The sequence below is a fragment of the Monopterus albus genome, unplaced genomic scaffold (assembly GCF_001952655.1).
Source record: "Monopterus albus unplaced genomic scaffold, M_albus_1.0 scaffold14.1, whole genome shotgun sequence".
Taxonomy (NCBI): Eukaryota; Metazoa; Chordata; class Actinopteri; order Synbranchiformes; family Synbranchidae; genus Monopterus; species Monopterus albus.
Genome location: NW_018127894.1, coordinates 256629 through 273457, shown reverse-complemented (window position 1 = coordinate 273457; position 16829 = coordinate 256629). Strand labels below are relative to the sequence as shown.

Genomic DNA, 16829 nt, shown 5'->3' with positions numbered 1-16829 from the left:
CTGCCCTGTATTAATCTCTCAAGCCTTCTGCATACAAATAGAGGTCATTTATTAAGTGAAATGACATTTCCATCATGTGCAAATACAGAAGAAAGACCAACACCGGTGCTGACATGTCTGTACCGTAAATATGTGGCTTGAATCAGCAGCCAGTTAGCAAAAGAGACTGGAAACAGGGGAAAACATTTGACAGTGAGCCCCGGCTCTGTCCAAAGGTACCAAACATCACCTACCAACACCTTTAAATCTCAGGTTAACATGTTCTACTGGGTTTGTTTCTTCCACACACAAACTGAGTTGAAAAAACAGCAATTTGCCATTTGATTTTTGCTTTAAAACCAACTAGTTGCTGGCTCAGTTTATTGCATATTTACCATACAGACATGGAAGAGGAATAACTTTAATTAATGCCAAGCAAAAAAATGTCAAATGTTTCTCTGGTTTTGCCTCATGAAATGTGACGATTTGCTGCTTTTGTGTCACTGTAAATGGAATAACTTTGGGTTTTGCACTTTGACAATACAAGCAATGTGAAAATGTTACCTTGGATTCTGGATGCTTTTCATAATGTTCTGACATGCCATAGATGAAACTTGATAATGAAAATAATTAGTTTTAGCCCTAACCAACAAACAGGACATTCACAGATGAGTCAACATCGCTGGAAAACCAACACGTCTTTGCTACTGTACAAAGACAGCAGCACACAGCCAGGCAACATGCAGTAGCACCACTCCTGCAGCTATTGGCGTTGTATGTAAAGCAATCGTGCCTTCCTCTCGAGCGAGGCGCTGTTCTCGTGGTGAGAGCACCTACGTATCTGACGCACAGCATCTGTCCTCTCATTACAGAGGAGAGGGCAAAATCAATAGGAACTTAGCACCGGGATGCATCACTGAGATAACCACACGCTCAGCACTTTCTCCTGACTGACACTTGATTCTTATTCATAGAGAAAGAGCAGACAGGGGGAAACGGAGGATCTCAGAGAAGGAGAGAGGCAGTCTACATATAGCATATACTCCAAGTGAGAAGAAAGTGCACATAAAACACACGAGAGATGGTAAAGTGACAGATCATATACTCGTTGGTTTAACAAAAACAGAAAACCCAGTATTCTTGCAAACAGTGTAATTCTTCTGCAAAGAGATTCAGACTCACGAAAGCGGCAGCAGATGAATATAGTAGGATGGATGTCGCTGCTGCTTCCGAGCTCTCGATCTTAATCTCCCACTTGTCTTGTGTGACATGGCTGTGCATTTACATGGAAATCCAGCTTGTAGCTATATAAATCGCACTATTAACTGGTGACAGGAGCTGACAAAGCCTTATGATACATACGTACGGGGCCAGAGGAGGTGTACACGCACGAGATAAAACCTCCCCAGTGAATGTTCCACACTTGTCATTCAGCCAGGAAGTGCCGCGTTGCAAAGTTTGACAGTGGTGACACTTTAGTGAGCTTACAACGCACACATCTGAAAGGCAATATAAATAAAAGTTAGGGAAGTGAGGGACTTGAGCCTTCATTGTACAGCACAGGAGTTGAAAGAATTTCTTCCAACTTGATGGCTTCAGTCTTTGAAAACCACAGCAATGCAGTTTCAAAACAGAACATCTGAACAGTAATAATTGAAATAGCCAAATTTAAGTCAAACTGCACTATTATTACTATTCAGCTCCGCACTAGCTTGTGAAAAGGAAAACCATCACAACGCCTGTCAACAGTGAATCTCGCTTCGATTTTTCATCCAACAGAGGATTTGTGGAAAACCCAAAGTCAAGTTTGGATCCTCGAATCTCTCTAGTAAACGTATGCATCCACACACACACACACATATGCACAGACTGCGAGGATCCACAGTAAGACACTGCATGCACTGACAGCGGAGTGGGTGATGTTGCCTTCTTGTATAACCTAATTTTACGAGGTTCTCAAATAGGGACTTTGAACTGGTTCACCTCAGTAAACAAAAGCTGGGGCTGGAGAAATGTTCATCACAAATGTCCAGCAGGATCAACATGACTAAGTCTTCATCTGTGGTAGCTATTTTTCATGCCTACTTAAAGTTTTATACAGTGGTAAGGTTCCAGCAGGCCTCAGGGCAAACGTTTCCTCATCCTCAGTCCAACTCTCGAAAGGACTTTCTTCTTCCCAATGCCAGTCATGTCTTCCGGGGCACCATGGTTGCCACCGCGACTGTTCCCTCCAGTGTGCGGTTGGCTGGGAGAGGCGGGGGGCTCCAGTCCGGCTGGTAGAAGTGGATGTCAAACGTCCGTGCCCAGTTGGCGAAGACCCGTTTCTCTGTGATGAAGCGGTGGTGGCTACCCCGACGCCCACGTTCATGGGAAATGTACATGGCGCACTCGTCTGGACCTCGTGGCTCGTAGTAATGGTAGGGGACGGAGTGGTGCTGTGGCTCCCTGCAGGGGTGGAGAGAGAAGAGAGAGCTGACATTTTAAAAGGTTTTAATGAGTCACTTGAGTTTCATTAGACACCACAATGTTTTATCACTTTGTGGTGGGGGAGAATGATCTGCATTCATCTGTATGTCTTTGCAGGGTGCACACGGCCAAATTTAGCTTGTCTTAATAACTTTGCAATGCCATCTGCAGCTGAACACTGAATGAAAAATGCAAATAAAGAAAGTTTTAAAGAGCAGAACAACTTCTGTTTGAGTATGAATAATGAAAACTGCAACACTGGGGCCTTGGCATAATTCAGACAAGCTGGGAAGACATTTTTTCCACACAATGCATCCTCAAATCAAGCATGTCCATGATCTCTCTGTCTCTCAACGGGCAGCCTGTTTAACGGGTGCTCATTGAGTCTGAATACCACAACGCTAAAGTCTGCATCTTTATTGCTGCCCTCTACCTCTTCAGCCTTCTCCTTTAATAGCACTTACCTGTGTACATTTGAAACACGAGACAGGATAAAACACTAAGTTACAATAACTTTTTTCTACAGCGGATTCAGACACTTTGCTGCGGCACTCTGTGGTAAGCTGCTTTCATTTTCCTTGAGATGTGCCTAGAACTTGACTGAAGTCCACCTGTGGCAAACTGAACTGACTGGACATAGATTAAAGGGCACACCCCTGTGTATATAGGGCCCCACATTTCACTCTGCATGTCAAGCCCAAGGGGCGCTTTGTAGACCTCTGTGATAAAAATGTGGTGAGGCATAGATCAATCAGGCATTTATGGTAGAGCAGCCAGACTAAAGGCACTTTGAGTAAAAAACATATGACAGCTCACTTATAGCTCGCCAAACAACATTTAAAAGACAGAGGTAACCCCCCCTCCAAAAAGTCGCCAAAAGCTAAAAATGTGTGTAAATTTCATATGATCTGATCCTTTTCCAGGGATCAAATCATAGGCCAAATTACATTAACTTCTGCAGCAGTGGAAGTCTGTAAATTGAGGCGAACTATTCCTATGGGTGTCCCAGCAACACACTCTCTTTACAAAGGCAGTGTTAAAAAAGCCTGTTATTACATCCTCTGAAGCACGATTTGGAAAAAGGCCATTACCAGAGGAAGTCAGACCTTTTCAGACTTTCATCCTGTAGCAGGATAATGAGCAAATATCAAAAATAAAACCCCTTCAGGCTGTGTAGGAGAAAACAACTAGTCAGCTTCAGATGATGCAATCACAGCACAGCGTCCAGACCTCCCAGATGAAGATTGAAAGCAAAGCAACCTACACGTGCAAAACACCTCTAGCCACAGTACTGTCTATCACAACTATATTTGATTTCAGCTGTAGACAGAATGACCAAAGTGTGTTCGGCAGAGGGTTTACACTGATACCTGGAAAAATTGAGGTGGTCTAAAACCTCTGAACAGTAGTGTATATCTGAACACCGGGCACTGCACATCACCCTACGCTGAACCACGGCGGCGGTAGCATCACGCTGCCTTCTCAGCAGCAGAGACAGGGAGACTGGTCAGAGCCGACAGAAAGATGAATGCAGCCAAATACAGAGGCGCCCAGCCTGACACTGGAGTGATGGCTCACCTTTCAGCACAACAATGACCTGAGGCACACAGCCAAGACAACACTGAAGTGACTTCAGGACAAGTTCCCAACTCCCTGAGGGGTCTGACCAAAACCCAGATTTCAACCATCTGTAGATGCAAAGTACTGACTAGTTTGGTAACTGAGGGATTTGAGTTGATAAAAATCTGGCAGGGTTTTTTTTTTCATGTAATCCCTGAATCTCTTTGGACATACCGACAATGAAAGAAATGCAAAAATAAGCTCAGACTGGAGAAAAGCTGCACATCATCGCAGTGTTCCAGCATTCTCAAAACTGTTCATAAGAAAAAAGGAAAGGTGGGTACTTGCATTATTTAGAATTATTGGCTATTCACTAATGCCTTGGCTTCATAAATATAAAGCCTTCATGCCAATAAAGCATAACTGGCATGATGTTAGTGAGAGATGGGTTTTTCAATTCTCAGATCACATCCAGTCAAATCTACAGACTTCACTCCTTATCCTTATGAGAACTAGAAGGATTGTCAAGTATCAGTTTACGCCAACAAAACTAGCATTCTCTCTTCTTTAACACCAAGATGGAATGTGCCAAAACCAAAAAAAAATAATTATTTTTAATCAATCAGAGCCAGGAAGATACGCTGAACATTTTACTCTTTGTTCTTTTTATTGAAAAATCTAGTAAGATTTGTTCCTTGTCCAATAAAATCCTCCAATTAAAGAGTTGGCAGATGGATGAGACATGAACTGTAATTCAAACCATTAAACTCTGCTAATTAGGTAGGATGAGTTAGTCACTAGGAGCAAGACAGAGATGAAACTGGCTATGTATCCCATGGTGCTCTGCGTTTCTGTTACACAGGACCAGTATTGTGGTTATGGTGTTTCTCTTCCATATTCAGTGTGCTGAATCACGGATGGTGTGCACTGCACAAGGAATATAAAGGGGAGAGAATTCTCTACACTTCTTTGCTCAGATATCTATAGCAGCTGAACACACCTAAAAAAACTATACTACACAAAAATCTCCACTATGCTGTCACCATGGCAACCCGTCAGTCTGACCTGGAGGTTTTTCTTCTGGGTTTTGGTTTTGTGCTGCGGTGGTTACACTTCAGCGCTCTAATTACATTTGGTTTCCTTGTTGGTTATTATCACAAAATACTTCAAGCATTCATTAATTTGGTAATTATTTACCACTGCAGTGTCACCCACCAAGTTTCTTGTAAGAGTGATGACATGTAGAGAAACATTACTGTTGCTATCATCAAAACTTTAAATTTGGTGAAATTAAATCTTTTAGATTTTAGATTAAATCCTACTTTATGGGATGAAAGAGTATTTCATAGGGTAATAACACCCTTTAATATACACAGAATTAACTCAAAATACCTTGTCAAAGCTTAACTATAAAGGGAAAATGAAACAATAAATTGGTGAAGTACACCTTTAAAGCCAAGGCAGTTATCTCAGGTGACATGGTTTCTACAGGACAGTGTACTCATGATATAAAATATTTGATATTACTCCGAACGTTAGCAGTAGCTTCTACAAAATATTTTACTGAACTGGGGGAATCAAGCCACCAGCTACTTGACTTTGTAAGATGATGCAGCACCAAATGCTAACTTTTATCTCACACCGGAAAGAAAGAGCCAGTGGGTGGCATAGTCCAAATGAACAACAACAGTTTTTCAGCTTCTCTGTCAGCCTGGTGGAAATTCAGCATTTCTGATGTCATGAGAATTGTGGAGACTCATCCTTCAGTTAAAGGAAATAAACTAAACAAGGGATATTAATTCTTCTACGAGGAGTTTGTGCACAACTATCAAGGTAAATAAAACGTACAATGTTTATGCTATCCAGCTTTAGTGTTAGCTCAGCTGCTATACATGCTAAAGGTTTTCTGTCTTGTGTTGCAATGTTTAAGGTATCAAATGTACTCAAGGGACAGGTTGTAGTCAAAGCCAGCTGCTGCAGGTCAGTAAGGATGTTCTATGAAAACAGTGGAGTGAAGCTTTGGAGATGGCTGCCGCTGGCTTCAACATAGTCCTCTGGAGAGCAGTGTCAAGACAAGTGTATTCCTACAAACTCTGGGAGTTAGGATAAATGCTACCCTACCCTGGACTTCTTATACAGACTCTAATCTTTTCGCAGGCTTAATTCTTTAGCCAGCAGCCAGAGAGATGTTCTGTTTTTTAAGCAGTCATTCAGAGCAGACTGCTGTACTGAAGTACGACCTGGTTTAGCAGACTGTCTGTGAAATCACCTTACAATCTGAGCACGCTCAGACTTGCTATTAGTGTCTTTTCTGACTTCTCATGTGTTAAATGGAGAAAACCAAAGCCTGCCCACAATTTAGAAAGAACAAGTTGAGGAATTCTGTTATTCTTCAGTCAATACTGCTGCTTAACCACAATCAGTGTGGCTCTAAGTGAGCTTTCAAAAAAATCAGAGAATGTGTTGGGTCATGTGGACCTGGTACAACTGTTTTATATATTGGTCTCTTCATGTCTAGAAGTGGTGTCAGAATGGACGTATTAGCCTGACCAAAAACATTTTTAAAAACTGTTTTGGAAGAGGAACCACTCAAGCTACACTGCATCTTGCACTCTGGCTACATGTGACCTTATTTCCTATGTATGTGCTCCCCTTTCACTTCAGCTTTGTTCCAGTTCGTGGGTTGGATCTTTCTGCATTCCCATTCTGAATAATCCAGAATAACTCATAAGGGTGAACAAGGCCAGTCTTATCTGATCTCAGAGAATCTTAGAACTGCAGCTTTCTTTTAACTGAATTGCAGGGAACACAACTTTTGTATCCTTTGCAGCCCTCAGCAGCTGATAATCCATTATATGTTGGTCAATAGTTGGATGTTTTTGACATCTGTTGCAACTGCGGTGAATGAAAAACGCTGGGGGATATTGTACACAGCAGCAAACAAATCAAATAAAACCAAAGCAAAAGGGGTGGACAAAGCCAGGCACAACAAAGGAAGACTGCCACTAACTTAGGTAGTGTAGCAGCGAATTAGATTAGGTGAGCTGAATCTCCCTGATGACTCCACCTTCCAGTCTCCTGTGAGGAGAGCCTGGAAGAAAACCTGTCTGACACAAAAAGTTGTTTTCTTCTAAAACCTATGTAGTGTCAGTGCCATATTTAATACTTAGATATGTGCAAGATAAAGCCATATTTCACAACTTTTGCACTGTTAACACCTTCTGGTTCATTGTCCAGGGACATCTGTGGCCAGAGAAAGCAGCAGAGTGAGACCCCTGCTTGTTCTCCCTCACATGCACACAAAGATGAAAATATTATCTAGAATACTGTCATAATATTCAGGCATTCCAAAACATCTGCAGCCACGCTGACATTTTATTTATCTCCTGCTGCCTAAATACATTTACTGTTCTAATCTTTTCATCAGGTGGCTGTGCTGCACTGCTAGGAATTTGTATCCATTTGAAACAACTACATGTATAGCTCTGCTTTAAAAATGCCTAGTGATAGCACTTATTGGGGAGCTGGTGCTGATGTTTCACATTCAGCTCCACTGTCTCACCTGCAGAAGTCAGGGGCAACCATGCCGTAGACATTGATCCTGTCGCACAGCTCCAGGGCGATGGTCATAGTGAACCAGCCAGTGCTCAGCCAAGAGTTTGATATCCTCCTAGAGGGGAGAGAAGGAGAGAGAAAAGACATTTAGCCAGATTTCATGTGTGGGAGACCACAGGGATGAAAACTGAGCTGGATTTAATTTTTGGAATGTGATTAACTGAGATGGATCATCAGAAAATCTCACGGCGGTTTATTATGGCAGAATAAAGATTTATCGAAACCCAGAGGTCGATTTTCCCAACACAGAGATCGTTCAAGTTCCCTCACAGCTTCATTAAAATACAGATCCATCCTACATATCGACTGATACAAATGAACCCTGTCAAATAATCAACCCTTAATCAGAAAGTAGCCTTGGTGTGCATGTAGTGCAGAGAGCTGAGATGACGGCGTCCGCTATGACTGCCAACTTTCACATCACAGCTTTTAGCAAAGAAATGAGCACAGATCCGTTTTCTGAGAAATGCTACATATAAAATATAAAAAACAAAATGACATTGGATTAAAATATCTCTCTAAGTCTAAATGTCCTTCAGAGCGGTCTCTCCTGTAAGACTCCGGTCAGATGAGAAATATTCCTGTCGGACCACCATGCATTTTCTAACAGCAAAAAACTCTGGTTCTATTTCTTGACAGCAAAATAAATAAGGTCTAATAAATGGTTCCTGAAAGATGTTGTGATGAGAACTTTCATTTCATTTTATTCAGGCTGCAGTGTAAAAAATATTCTCTTTTAAATAAACCTTTGGATCATTTTTAATGAACTACCTTACATTTTTGATATGCTAACATACAGCATTTCTAGGATGTGTTTTACAGAGCTGATGAGTGTGAACTATGTTAATGGCCTGACTGAAATGACCCAAACTGAGGCTAGCATGTGTTTTAGCTCGGTAGCGGCTTAGCTCAGGGGAGGGCGAGGGTGGTTTGTAGATCACTGCCTCACTTTAGTCCACACTGAAAAACCTAAGACACTGTTCAGACATCCATGGTCCTCAGATGATGAATCATACAGACTTTTTTGACTGAGCGTTCCCCTGATTTTTCCCCTCAGGTAACACCATGAGGCTGACAACTAGGATGACTTGCTGTGAAATGTATCTCTGATATTCAATATCCCTAGAGGATAAAGATCAATTCTAAATCACTTTTGTGATCTCTTTTCATCTAACGCCACCATCTAGTCAAAACCTTTTCCTCAGCCTTTAAGAGACTACATGCAAAACAAATGACTGTGCCATCAGCCTCAGCTGTACTTGTGTGCAGTGTTTGCTAAACGTCTGCATGCTGCTGTTAGCATTTAGTTCCGAGCACTGCTGTGCTTCACAGAGCCGCCAGCACTGGACGCTCGGTCTCGAGTTCACAATGCAGCGGTGACAGAAACTTCATGATGCTGATCTGCGGCACACTGGCTGGGAGCCACAGCTGCAGTCACTGCCCAGCACAGGGTTTAGCTGTGGCCCAAAAGACTTTGGAACAATCAATATTCATCAAATCAATTTTTAAATTAGTTTCAGGAAAAAACAAACTGCAACACAGCTACTCTGGTTCTCTCACACAGTATGAAAACATTCAAGTAGCTGATGTAACTGGTTTATCATGCAAGATTCAGCAGGGATAAGTCTGAATCCTTCAGATGAATCAGGTGTGAAACTTATGCCGCCCTCTCTGCATAGTCGAACCTCATCTGTGACTGGGATTGTCACGTGTGACCAGTAGATGTATATATGCATCAGTTATCAGGTTCATTTCGAGATGGCCCCTATGGAAATATTAAATAAGATGAGGAGGGTTCCAAGATGAATATAGGTAACTTTTGCAGCCTTTATTACTATTATTACTGTTTCAACACGAACCTGCTCACTATATGGAAAGATGAGAAAGAAATTAACTGTGTAGGAGGAAAATCAGTTCTATTTTAATCACATTATAACAATCCTTCAATAAATGAAGCTGTAGTAGTGCCACATGTTCAGTAGTACTGTACCTCCACTAAATAACTGCCACATTAATCTATATATGTTAGTACAAGCTTTAACAACGTATTGCATTTTATTGTGAAAAGCCCTGTTGAACTCTGCAGAAAATGGGACTAAGGTTTTTTTCATGGACTGGCAAGTAAAATGACTGGCATTTTATTATGAACGTACTCTAATTCAATACTTTTGTAATTTATTGTTAGACTCAAGCATCATCTTGTCCAATGTCAGTTGGGATTGGCTCCAGCCCTCCAGCCCCAGCGGCGACCCTATTCAGGATAAGCAGGATAGATAATGGATGGATGGCACACTAGCAGCTGTGTGAGGCTGATGATTAGCAGTATGTTTACCATGATCACCATATTTTAGTTTGGGTTACAGCATTTGCTAATTAGAACTAAACATAAAGTACAGCTGAGGCTGAGTAGTTTTGCAAGTATCTGATCAGGAAATACTCATTGCACATAGTGAAAATATGACTTGATGATGGCTCTAGATAAATTGTAATCTACTGTCTGTCTGTCTTGAGGGGAGCATGTCTATATGAATCAGCTTTATAAGAATCAGTCCATCAGTCAGAACAGATATTTATTTAAAGCAGCGACCTGTTCAACATTACCACAAAGCCACGCTGCTAAAAATTAACTTTGCATTTTGTTTACTGTAGACTTTAAATGGGTCAAAATTAATTGTAAATTTTGGCTTGTATTTCCAGAACAAGCCATCATGTTTTTTTTTTTTTAAAGACGTGACGGAGAAAGAGTGAGGAGGCAGACGTTCAAATTCTAGAATAAGAGTATTTTGACACAGAGCTCATACTTTCTCAACCACCTCATCACCTTGCTGCTTTCAGAAAGCTTGTTACTGCTTGTTATCTGTTCCCACACATTTACACCAAAACTCACTGCAGCTGAGGTCCTAACTCGGTAAGACAGAGACAAAGCCGGGGCCTGATAAGAGCGGTCTTGACAAGAACAACTGGGCAGGTACTTCAACACTGCTCGCCTGCGGTTGATGAGGGTGACATGTTTGGAGTGGAGGGTTTATCCGTTTTTGTTTTTTTGGAAAAGGTGTCCAGACGTACTTTGTTGTTTCTCACAAAGAGAACAGTGTAGGGGGGCTACACATGTTTATCGTGTATATTCTGAACATCTTCCCTGCTTGGGGATTGTGGAATAGAAAACACATTCCTGGGAAGCTGAAGAAGAACCAGAAAATATTTCCCGAGTGTCGAAAGGGGATCAGGGGAATGTTAAAAACAAGACTCAGCAGCTGGAGCCAATCCCAGCTGACATTGGACGAGAGGCGGGGTCCACCCTGGACAGGTCCCCAGTCTATCACAGCGCTGGCACATAAAGACAGACAACCACACACACCCACATTCACTCCTATGAGTCACCAGTCAACCTAAGCTGCATGTCTTTGGACTGTGGGAGGAAGCTGGAGAGAATCCACACAGGCACAGGGAGAACATGCAAACTCCACACAAAAAGGCCCCGGCTGACCGGGGCTCCAACCCTGAACCTTCTTGTTGCGAGACGACAGCGCTAAATTTTCACATTCAATACTCAAATAAAATATTGGAGGGTAAAATATAAGATAGAAAGTGATTTCATACACAGACTTTGACTTTGTTTGGCTCTATTTCAGCAAATAAGCAAACAGCAATAACCTCCATGATTTTCCCCCTGTCCAACCCTTAATACAACATTGTGTTTGCTGGAGAAATGTGTGTATAGTCAGTTTGTGCTGTTTTAGTGTGTTGCCTAACAAACCAGACCTCTTGGGAGGTGTTCCAGAAAGCAGGTTTAACAAACTCTGAACTCTGAGTTGACCAACCGTGAGATGAGAAACTGCAGCAGTGAAAAAAACCCCAGTCAATAAGTTACCACTACTGCATTTTACTGAATGTGGCTGCAGACTTGATTGGCCTTAATGGATGATACAGCTGTAATCCTACTACAGCTATGTTACATTACATTTTTAGATACATGGATTTCTGTAATCTGAGCATGACAAAGTGCCTATTGGTAGCAGAGGATGAACTCAGACAGGACTTAAGTTTACATTAAATATAGTCCTCTGTCTGTAACCCTAGGATGACTGTAATGATGATTTTGGTGATTTAAATTTGATAAAGTGTCTGGGCTAAAACTGAGTGTACATTTTTTGGGGTCTATTTTAAATTTAAAAATCTTGGTTTAACATAATTTAATGATTGTGAGCAAGTTACAGTAAGACTATATGCCACTATATATCCTACTACATATTCCAAAACTCTATTTTCAACTCGGAGATTTCTCTAAACCTACTTTCTGGAATACCAGAATCAATCACTCTGCACTGGCTGTGTGACAGTGTGATGAATAGTGACAATGCACTTGTGTCCGACTTTCATTTTTATTAGTCTGTCCATGCAACAAACAGCAGTGTTGAGCCACACTGATGCTATCACAGCTGAGGCACAGACTTCTCATTTTCATTTAATTATGACAGGACCCAGGTTGTCTGGAGCATGTTGATTTGTTATGATGTCCAAAGATAGACACCGGGCTTTAATATGACAACAGCCCTGTTCTTCAAACACACACACACACACACACACACTCCTTTTGCAAATGAGAAAGTTCAAAGCACAACATTTTGTCATCAATCTGCTGTGGATGCACGGAGGTCTTAGTTAAGAGACGTGGCTAATCTCACTTAACTCATTTCTCTGTTTATGAACATGCAGATGAATAATGTGGTGCGAAATGTCAAGCTCTTACCTACCATGGCTGTCTAAAAAAAGAACATTAACAAGCTTTGAGCACAGATTCATCCCTGTGAAGGTGAATGCTGCCGTTCCTCATGTTTGTAGGTTAGTTTTGAAAATCTAACAAAAGTCCCCTTTTAATGAATTGTTTGTGTTTTGACCCTTGAGTCTAAAATCCTATTTCTCATAAAACCTGAGATTATTTTCAAATGCTTGTATTAAATAAAGGCGTTGACTGCTTTCAAGATAACAGCACTTAACACAAAAAAAAACTGCTCTTACCCTGCAGGCAGCGTGCATGAGTTCCTTTTAGGAAAATCATACGGGCATTCGATGTGTGATCAAATTAGTGGACTTTTTTTTTTTTAAGTGTAGCCCTAATTAGGAAGGCGAAAGCTGCTTAGAGAAAGAACTATGCAGCTGTTTAAGTTTTTGTTGTTGCATTGCATTTACTTCTAAAGGGCAGATGTGTCGTCACCGAGCTTATTTTGTCTGTTCTGCAACTGCTTAAAGGGAAAGGTTACACCGGGGTGTGATTAGATGTAATTATGCTAAAGCTGAAGTGAACTTCTGAGGACACACACTGTTACTCATGCATATTACTATAAAATATGTATTTTTTTTGTTTCATGTGAGGTCCAGGTTTTCCTGCAGGCATGTACAGTGTTCAATTTATACCTGACACGTTCAGCCCAAGTGACTTCAGTGATTGGAACATATTTAGTGTTGATTGCTAATTTAAGGCACTTCACTTTATCCATCTGTATCTACTTGATGTTTATGGTACTTGCAGACTGCTCACAGCTCCCACTTGTGCTGCCTCAGTTTGTCATATTCCTCGGAGGTGAAAAATTGAGAAGAAAGCTGACATGCTATTTGTTTGCAGTCTCTTTCCTAGCATCTCCTTCCTGCTTCAGTTCGCTTTTCTTTTTGCTTTTACTTTGTCCAATTTCCCCCGTTTTCCTCCCTCTTAACATGGTTGTAGGCCATTTGTTCTACCCTGTTACCTGGATATACTTAAAATGTATCATTTTAACTTTAAAACATTATGACTTATAAGCTTGTTTTTACATTTTGTATGTCATTTTTAATAAGAAAAAAAAAAGAGGTGATGCAGATAAATTCTTTTCTGACTGGCGACTCCTGCACTAGCCTGTACCAGTGAACTCACCGGCACAGGTGAGTTCACTCATTTTGGCTGATTAGACCTCTTTTCAGGTCAGTAAAGTGGGTTTCCATCCAAGACTTTCACAAATTTTGAGAAAATGTGCAAAAGAATTCAATGTGTGTTTCCATCCACTTCTGATGTGAACTGGAGACGTCTGATACATTTCCAGTTTTTTTTTCTTAAATGCTCAAGTTGACTCTGCAAATTAAAACAGGCATCTCCCTGCTTCCCTTGTTAGCGCTGTTGCTCCTCAAAAGATGAGACAAATGACACCTTTATCAGATAGGTTTGTTTCAGAAAACTGTACATCTTGTGACATCCTGCCTTTTCTAGCACAAGTTTACCAACATTCAACCTGAACAAAGGTTTTAATAACCAGAATAAAGTGTGGGGGTGTGCATGGCCCTTAAATGTTACTCTTACATTTAGCTGCAAGTAGGAGGGAATCTCTTGGTAAATGAAAAGGAAAGGAACCCTTTTAACTCCTAAGTCCACCCTTTATGGTATTGCTTGGAGTAATACAGGCCCAGGTATTGGTGATGTAGTTGTAAGAGACTAAGTGAAGGTCTGTTTCTGGTCACTGTGTCCACTTCAGGTCTGTGTATTCTCCACTGCTGCAGCTGTTCCTTCTGTATTGCACTGTTTCCCTGCTGAGGCTTCTGTTTTCACGCCACCTCAGCTTGTTTTTGTTTCAGGACTGCCAAGGCTTCAATTTTTTTCCAGCTTTTTCAACATCAGGAAAATTTACTGTTAAAAAGGATCACACCTGTGATAATTCGGTAACTTAATGATCTCTACTCAACACTTCAGCCTCCCACATACTTTGTCAACTGCACCACAATTCAGCCCAGATATATCCAATAGAAACCTAACAGTGCACCACTGTGAAGCTGTAAGCAATTACAATAAAGCATAGCAGGAACATCAAACACTGAATTGAGGAAAAAAAAAGGTTATTTGAAAAGCTAATTTGCCTCTAATCACCATTTGGGGCTGATTCTGGGTAGGCAATTTAACAGAGGATGCAGAGGGACACCTGTTTTTCATTGCTCCTCTGCCAGTGTTATTAAAATAGGTGGATGTGGCATCATCCCACACCATCTTAATTACCTTTTCTGAAATGGCATAACCCATAATTACAATTACAAGCTTGCAGGGCTGCCGATTGCACAGTTGATTGCTCTGCTATTGCTGCTCACACAGGCTCCTAATCCTTAACAATAGGATTCAGTTTTAAAAATTAGGTTAAAAAAATTATAAAAGGTACGGCATATTTTACATGCTGAAAACTTCCTTTAAACTCTTCTCAAACATTAAATAGATTTAGACTTTTAGTTGGAACACTTTCCTCCCTTCTCCTCCCACACTCCACAGAGCAGAAATGACCTCAGACACCTCACAGATGCTAATGCCTAAAAGGATGACAAACAGTGAATTAGCACAGTAACGGAAGTGGTCTGCTCACTGTAAACATTTACCATTACTGTATAACTACATATTCTAAAGGGTGAATGTTTGAGCACCTCACCAAATCCTCTACTCTGCAATTTCCCCCCCTGACATCTGTCTTAAGCTGCAGTCCGATTCAATCTCCAGCGACACCCAGGACAAAGGCTCAGACAAAGAGAGGGCGAGACAAACAGACACAGAGAGAGCGAGTGAGTGGGTGTGTATGGTGGCATTTTCATTAAGCATTAATGGCCACGGGACTGAGAACTCAGCTTGGACCCATTATATTTGAGTCATTTAACACCACTCAGCTTGAGAGAAGGTGTTGCAGTAACAAACTCAGAGCAGTGTCTAACTAAGCCATTTGTATATCTAAAGCAGAATTTTATTACATTAATATTTCACTTTGAACACTGACCAGTTTGAAACCTCTCTTTTGTTGGTGAATTCGAGTGGCTACAGGAGACAAAGTCTGAGATCTGAAAACCTTGCACGCAACAAACAAACATCATAATCAGCCACACTGTCTTGACATCTGGGCTTTCTTGTTGATGGATTTCATGTTTGATGGTCAAATACAAGTTTAATGCATCTGCAAGTTGATTTTCATAATGCACTAAAATACAGGAAATCAGTCACGTAGTATGGTGTGTTTGTTTTTGTAGTCAGCACTTGAACTAGATTAGAGAAGGTGAAACTACTCTGAAGCAGCAGATTGCATAGCATACACACATTGTACAGCGTTTGGAAGACATATGCACAAATTATTCATTTGAGGATACAAAGCCCTAATGACTGATATCATTTTAAATATGGCTAGATTACCCCTCAGTTGTCTGTCGCCGAGTAAGTTAAAGATGTTATGAAAATGTATCCACGTTACAAAGTACTGACTGAATAGCCTGAAGGTTAGTACTGTCAGGTAATACCTGTATGGAGCTGCTTCTGGAAATCTTTTCTTGTTTTCTATACGTAGGCCTGCTTTTACTGTCTTACCTTTACAGTGCTCCTCCTTTGGTTTTATGAAGCACAGACTGACCATAGAGTGTTTCAGTCATTAGGAATTCATTTGCAAACATGATCAATAATGTCTTGTAAAGACCAGAGATGAGATTTTGGAAGCACAAGCAGAGACCTGAATTCTTATCCACCAGCTTTTCAATTGAGCCACTTCACCAGCTGCATCTCCTGCTGCCTTCGTTTGCAGCAGCATCATGGTTTATTCTGGTGTTTTTTTCTATTATTGGTTTAAGAGTTTGGTCAATGCATTGTTAGAGAATAGTGAAAAACACTAAACACAATTTCTCTAAGATGTTGTCAAATTGCACATTGTGATTGAACAACAGTCCAAAATACAAACAGTTTTCAGTGATAGAGACAGAAAAAAGCAGCAAATCTCCCCATTTGAGAATCTTTAACCAACCAAGAGTTGGAATTGTTGCTTAATAAAACTGCTGAATAATCAGTTCATTAAATAATAGTTTGACTTCTACTTTACACTGTCTAAATACACCCAGTCACCCTTCATTCCTTACTGTTTTTATGAATATTTGTTGTGATGCACTGTGATGCAGTGACAGCCACCCCCCCAGACCCCCCCTCACCTGTCCTTGCCGGTCTCCTTCTTGAAGAGTTCGTCAAACTGCAGCATCTTCTGCCAGGAGATGATGTAGACTCTGAGTTTGGGCAGCACCTGGTTCATCAACCTCAGGTTGTTATACACCAGACCTTTCCCATCACGCCTCATGTAGCTGCTGGGGCCCCAGAAGATGAATACCGTGTCCTGGCTGGCGTTGAGTAGCTCGTGGCGACTGCGCAGCACCCGCTGCATGCTGGAGTGAGCGATGACACGCAG

At 41.2% G+C, this 16829-nt stretch overlaps 1 protein-coding gene across 1 annotated transcript in view; it reads right to left on the bottom strand.

Moving 5' to 3' along the window:
- Positions 1-6: 6 nt before the first annotated feature.
- Positions 7-16829, bottom strand: part of st6galnac5a (ST6 (alpha-N-acetyl-neuraminyl-2,3-beta-galactosyl-1,3)-N-acetylgalactosaminide alpha-2,6-sialyltransferase 5a) — a 68943-nt gene continuing 52120 nt past the window's right edge. The window contains exons 5-7 of the mRNA XM_020591337.1: positions 16579-16829; positions 7568-7675; positions 7-2424 (exon numbers count right to left, since the gene is read on the bottom strand). The exon at positions 16579-16829 is cut by the window's right edge and continues 25 nt beyond it. Of these exons, the coding sequence (XP_020446993.1) occupies positions 2166-2424; positions 7568-7675; positions 16579-16829 (618 nt within the window). The 3' untranslated portion in view covers positions 7-2165. The remainder of the gene's footprint in view (positions 2425-7567; positions 7676-16578) is intronic.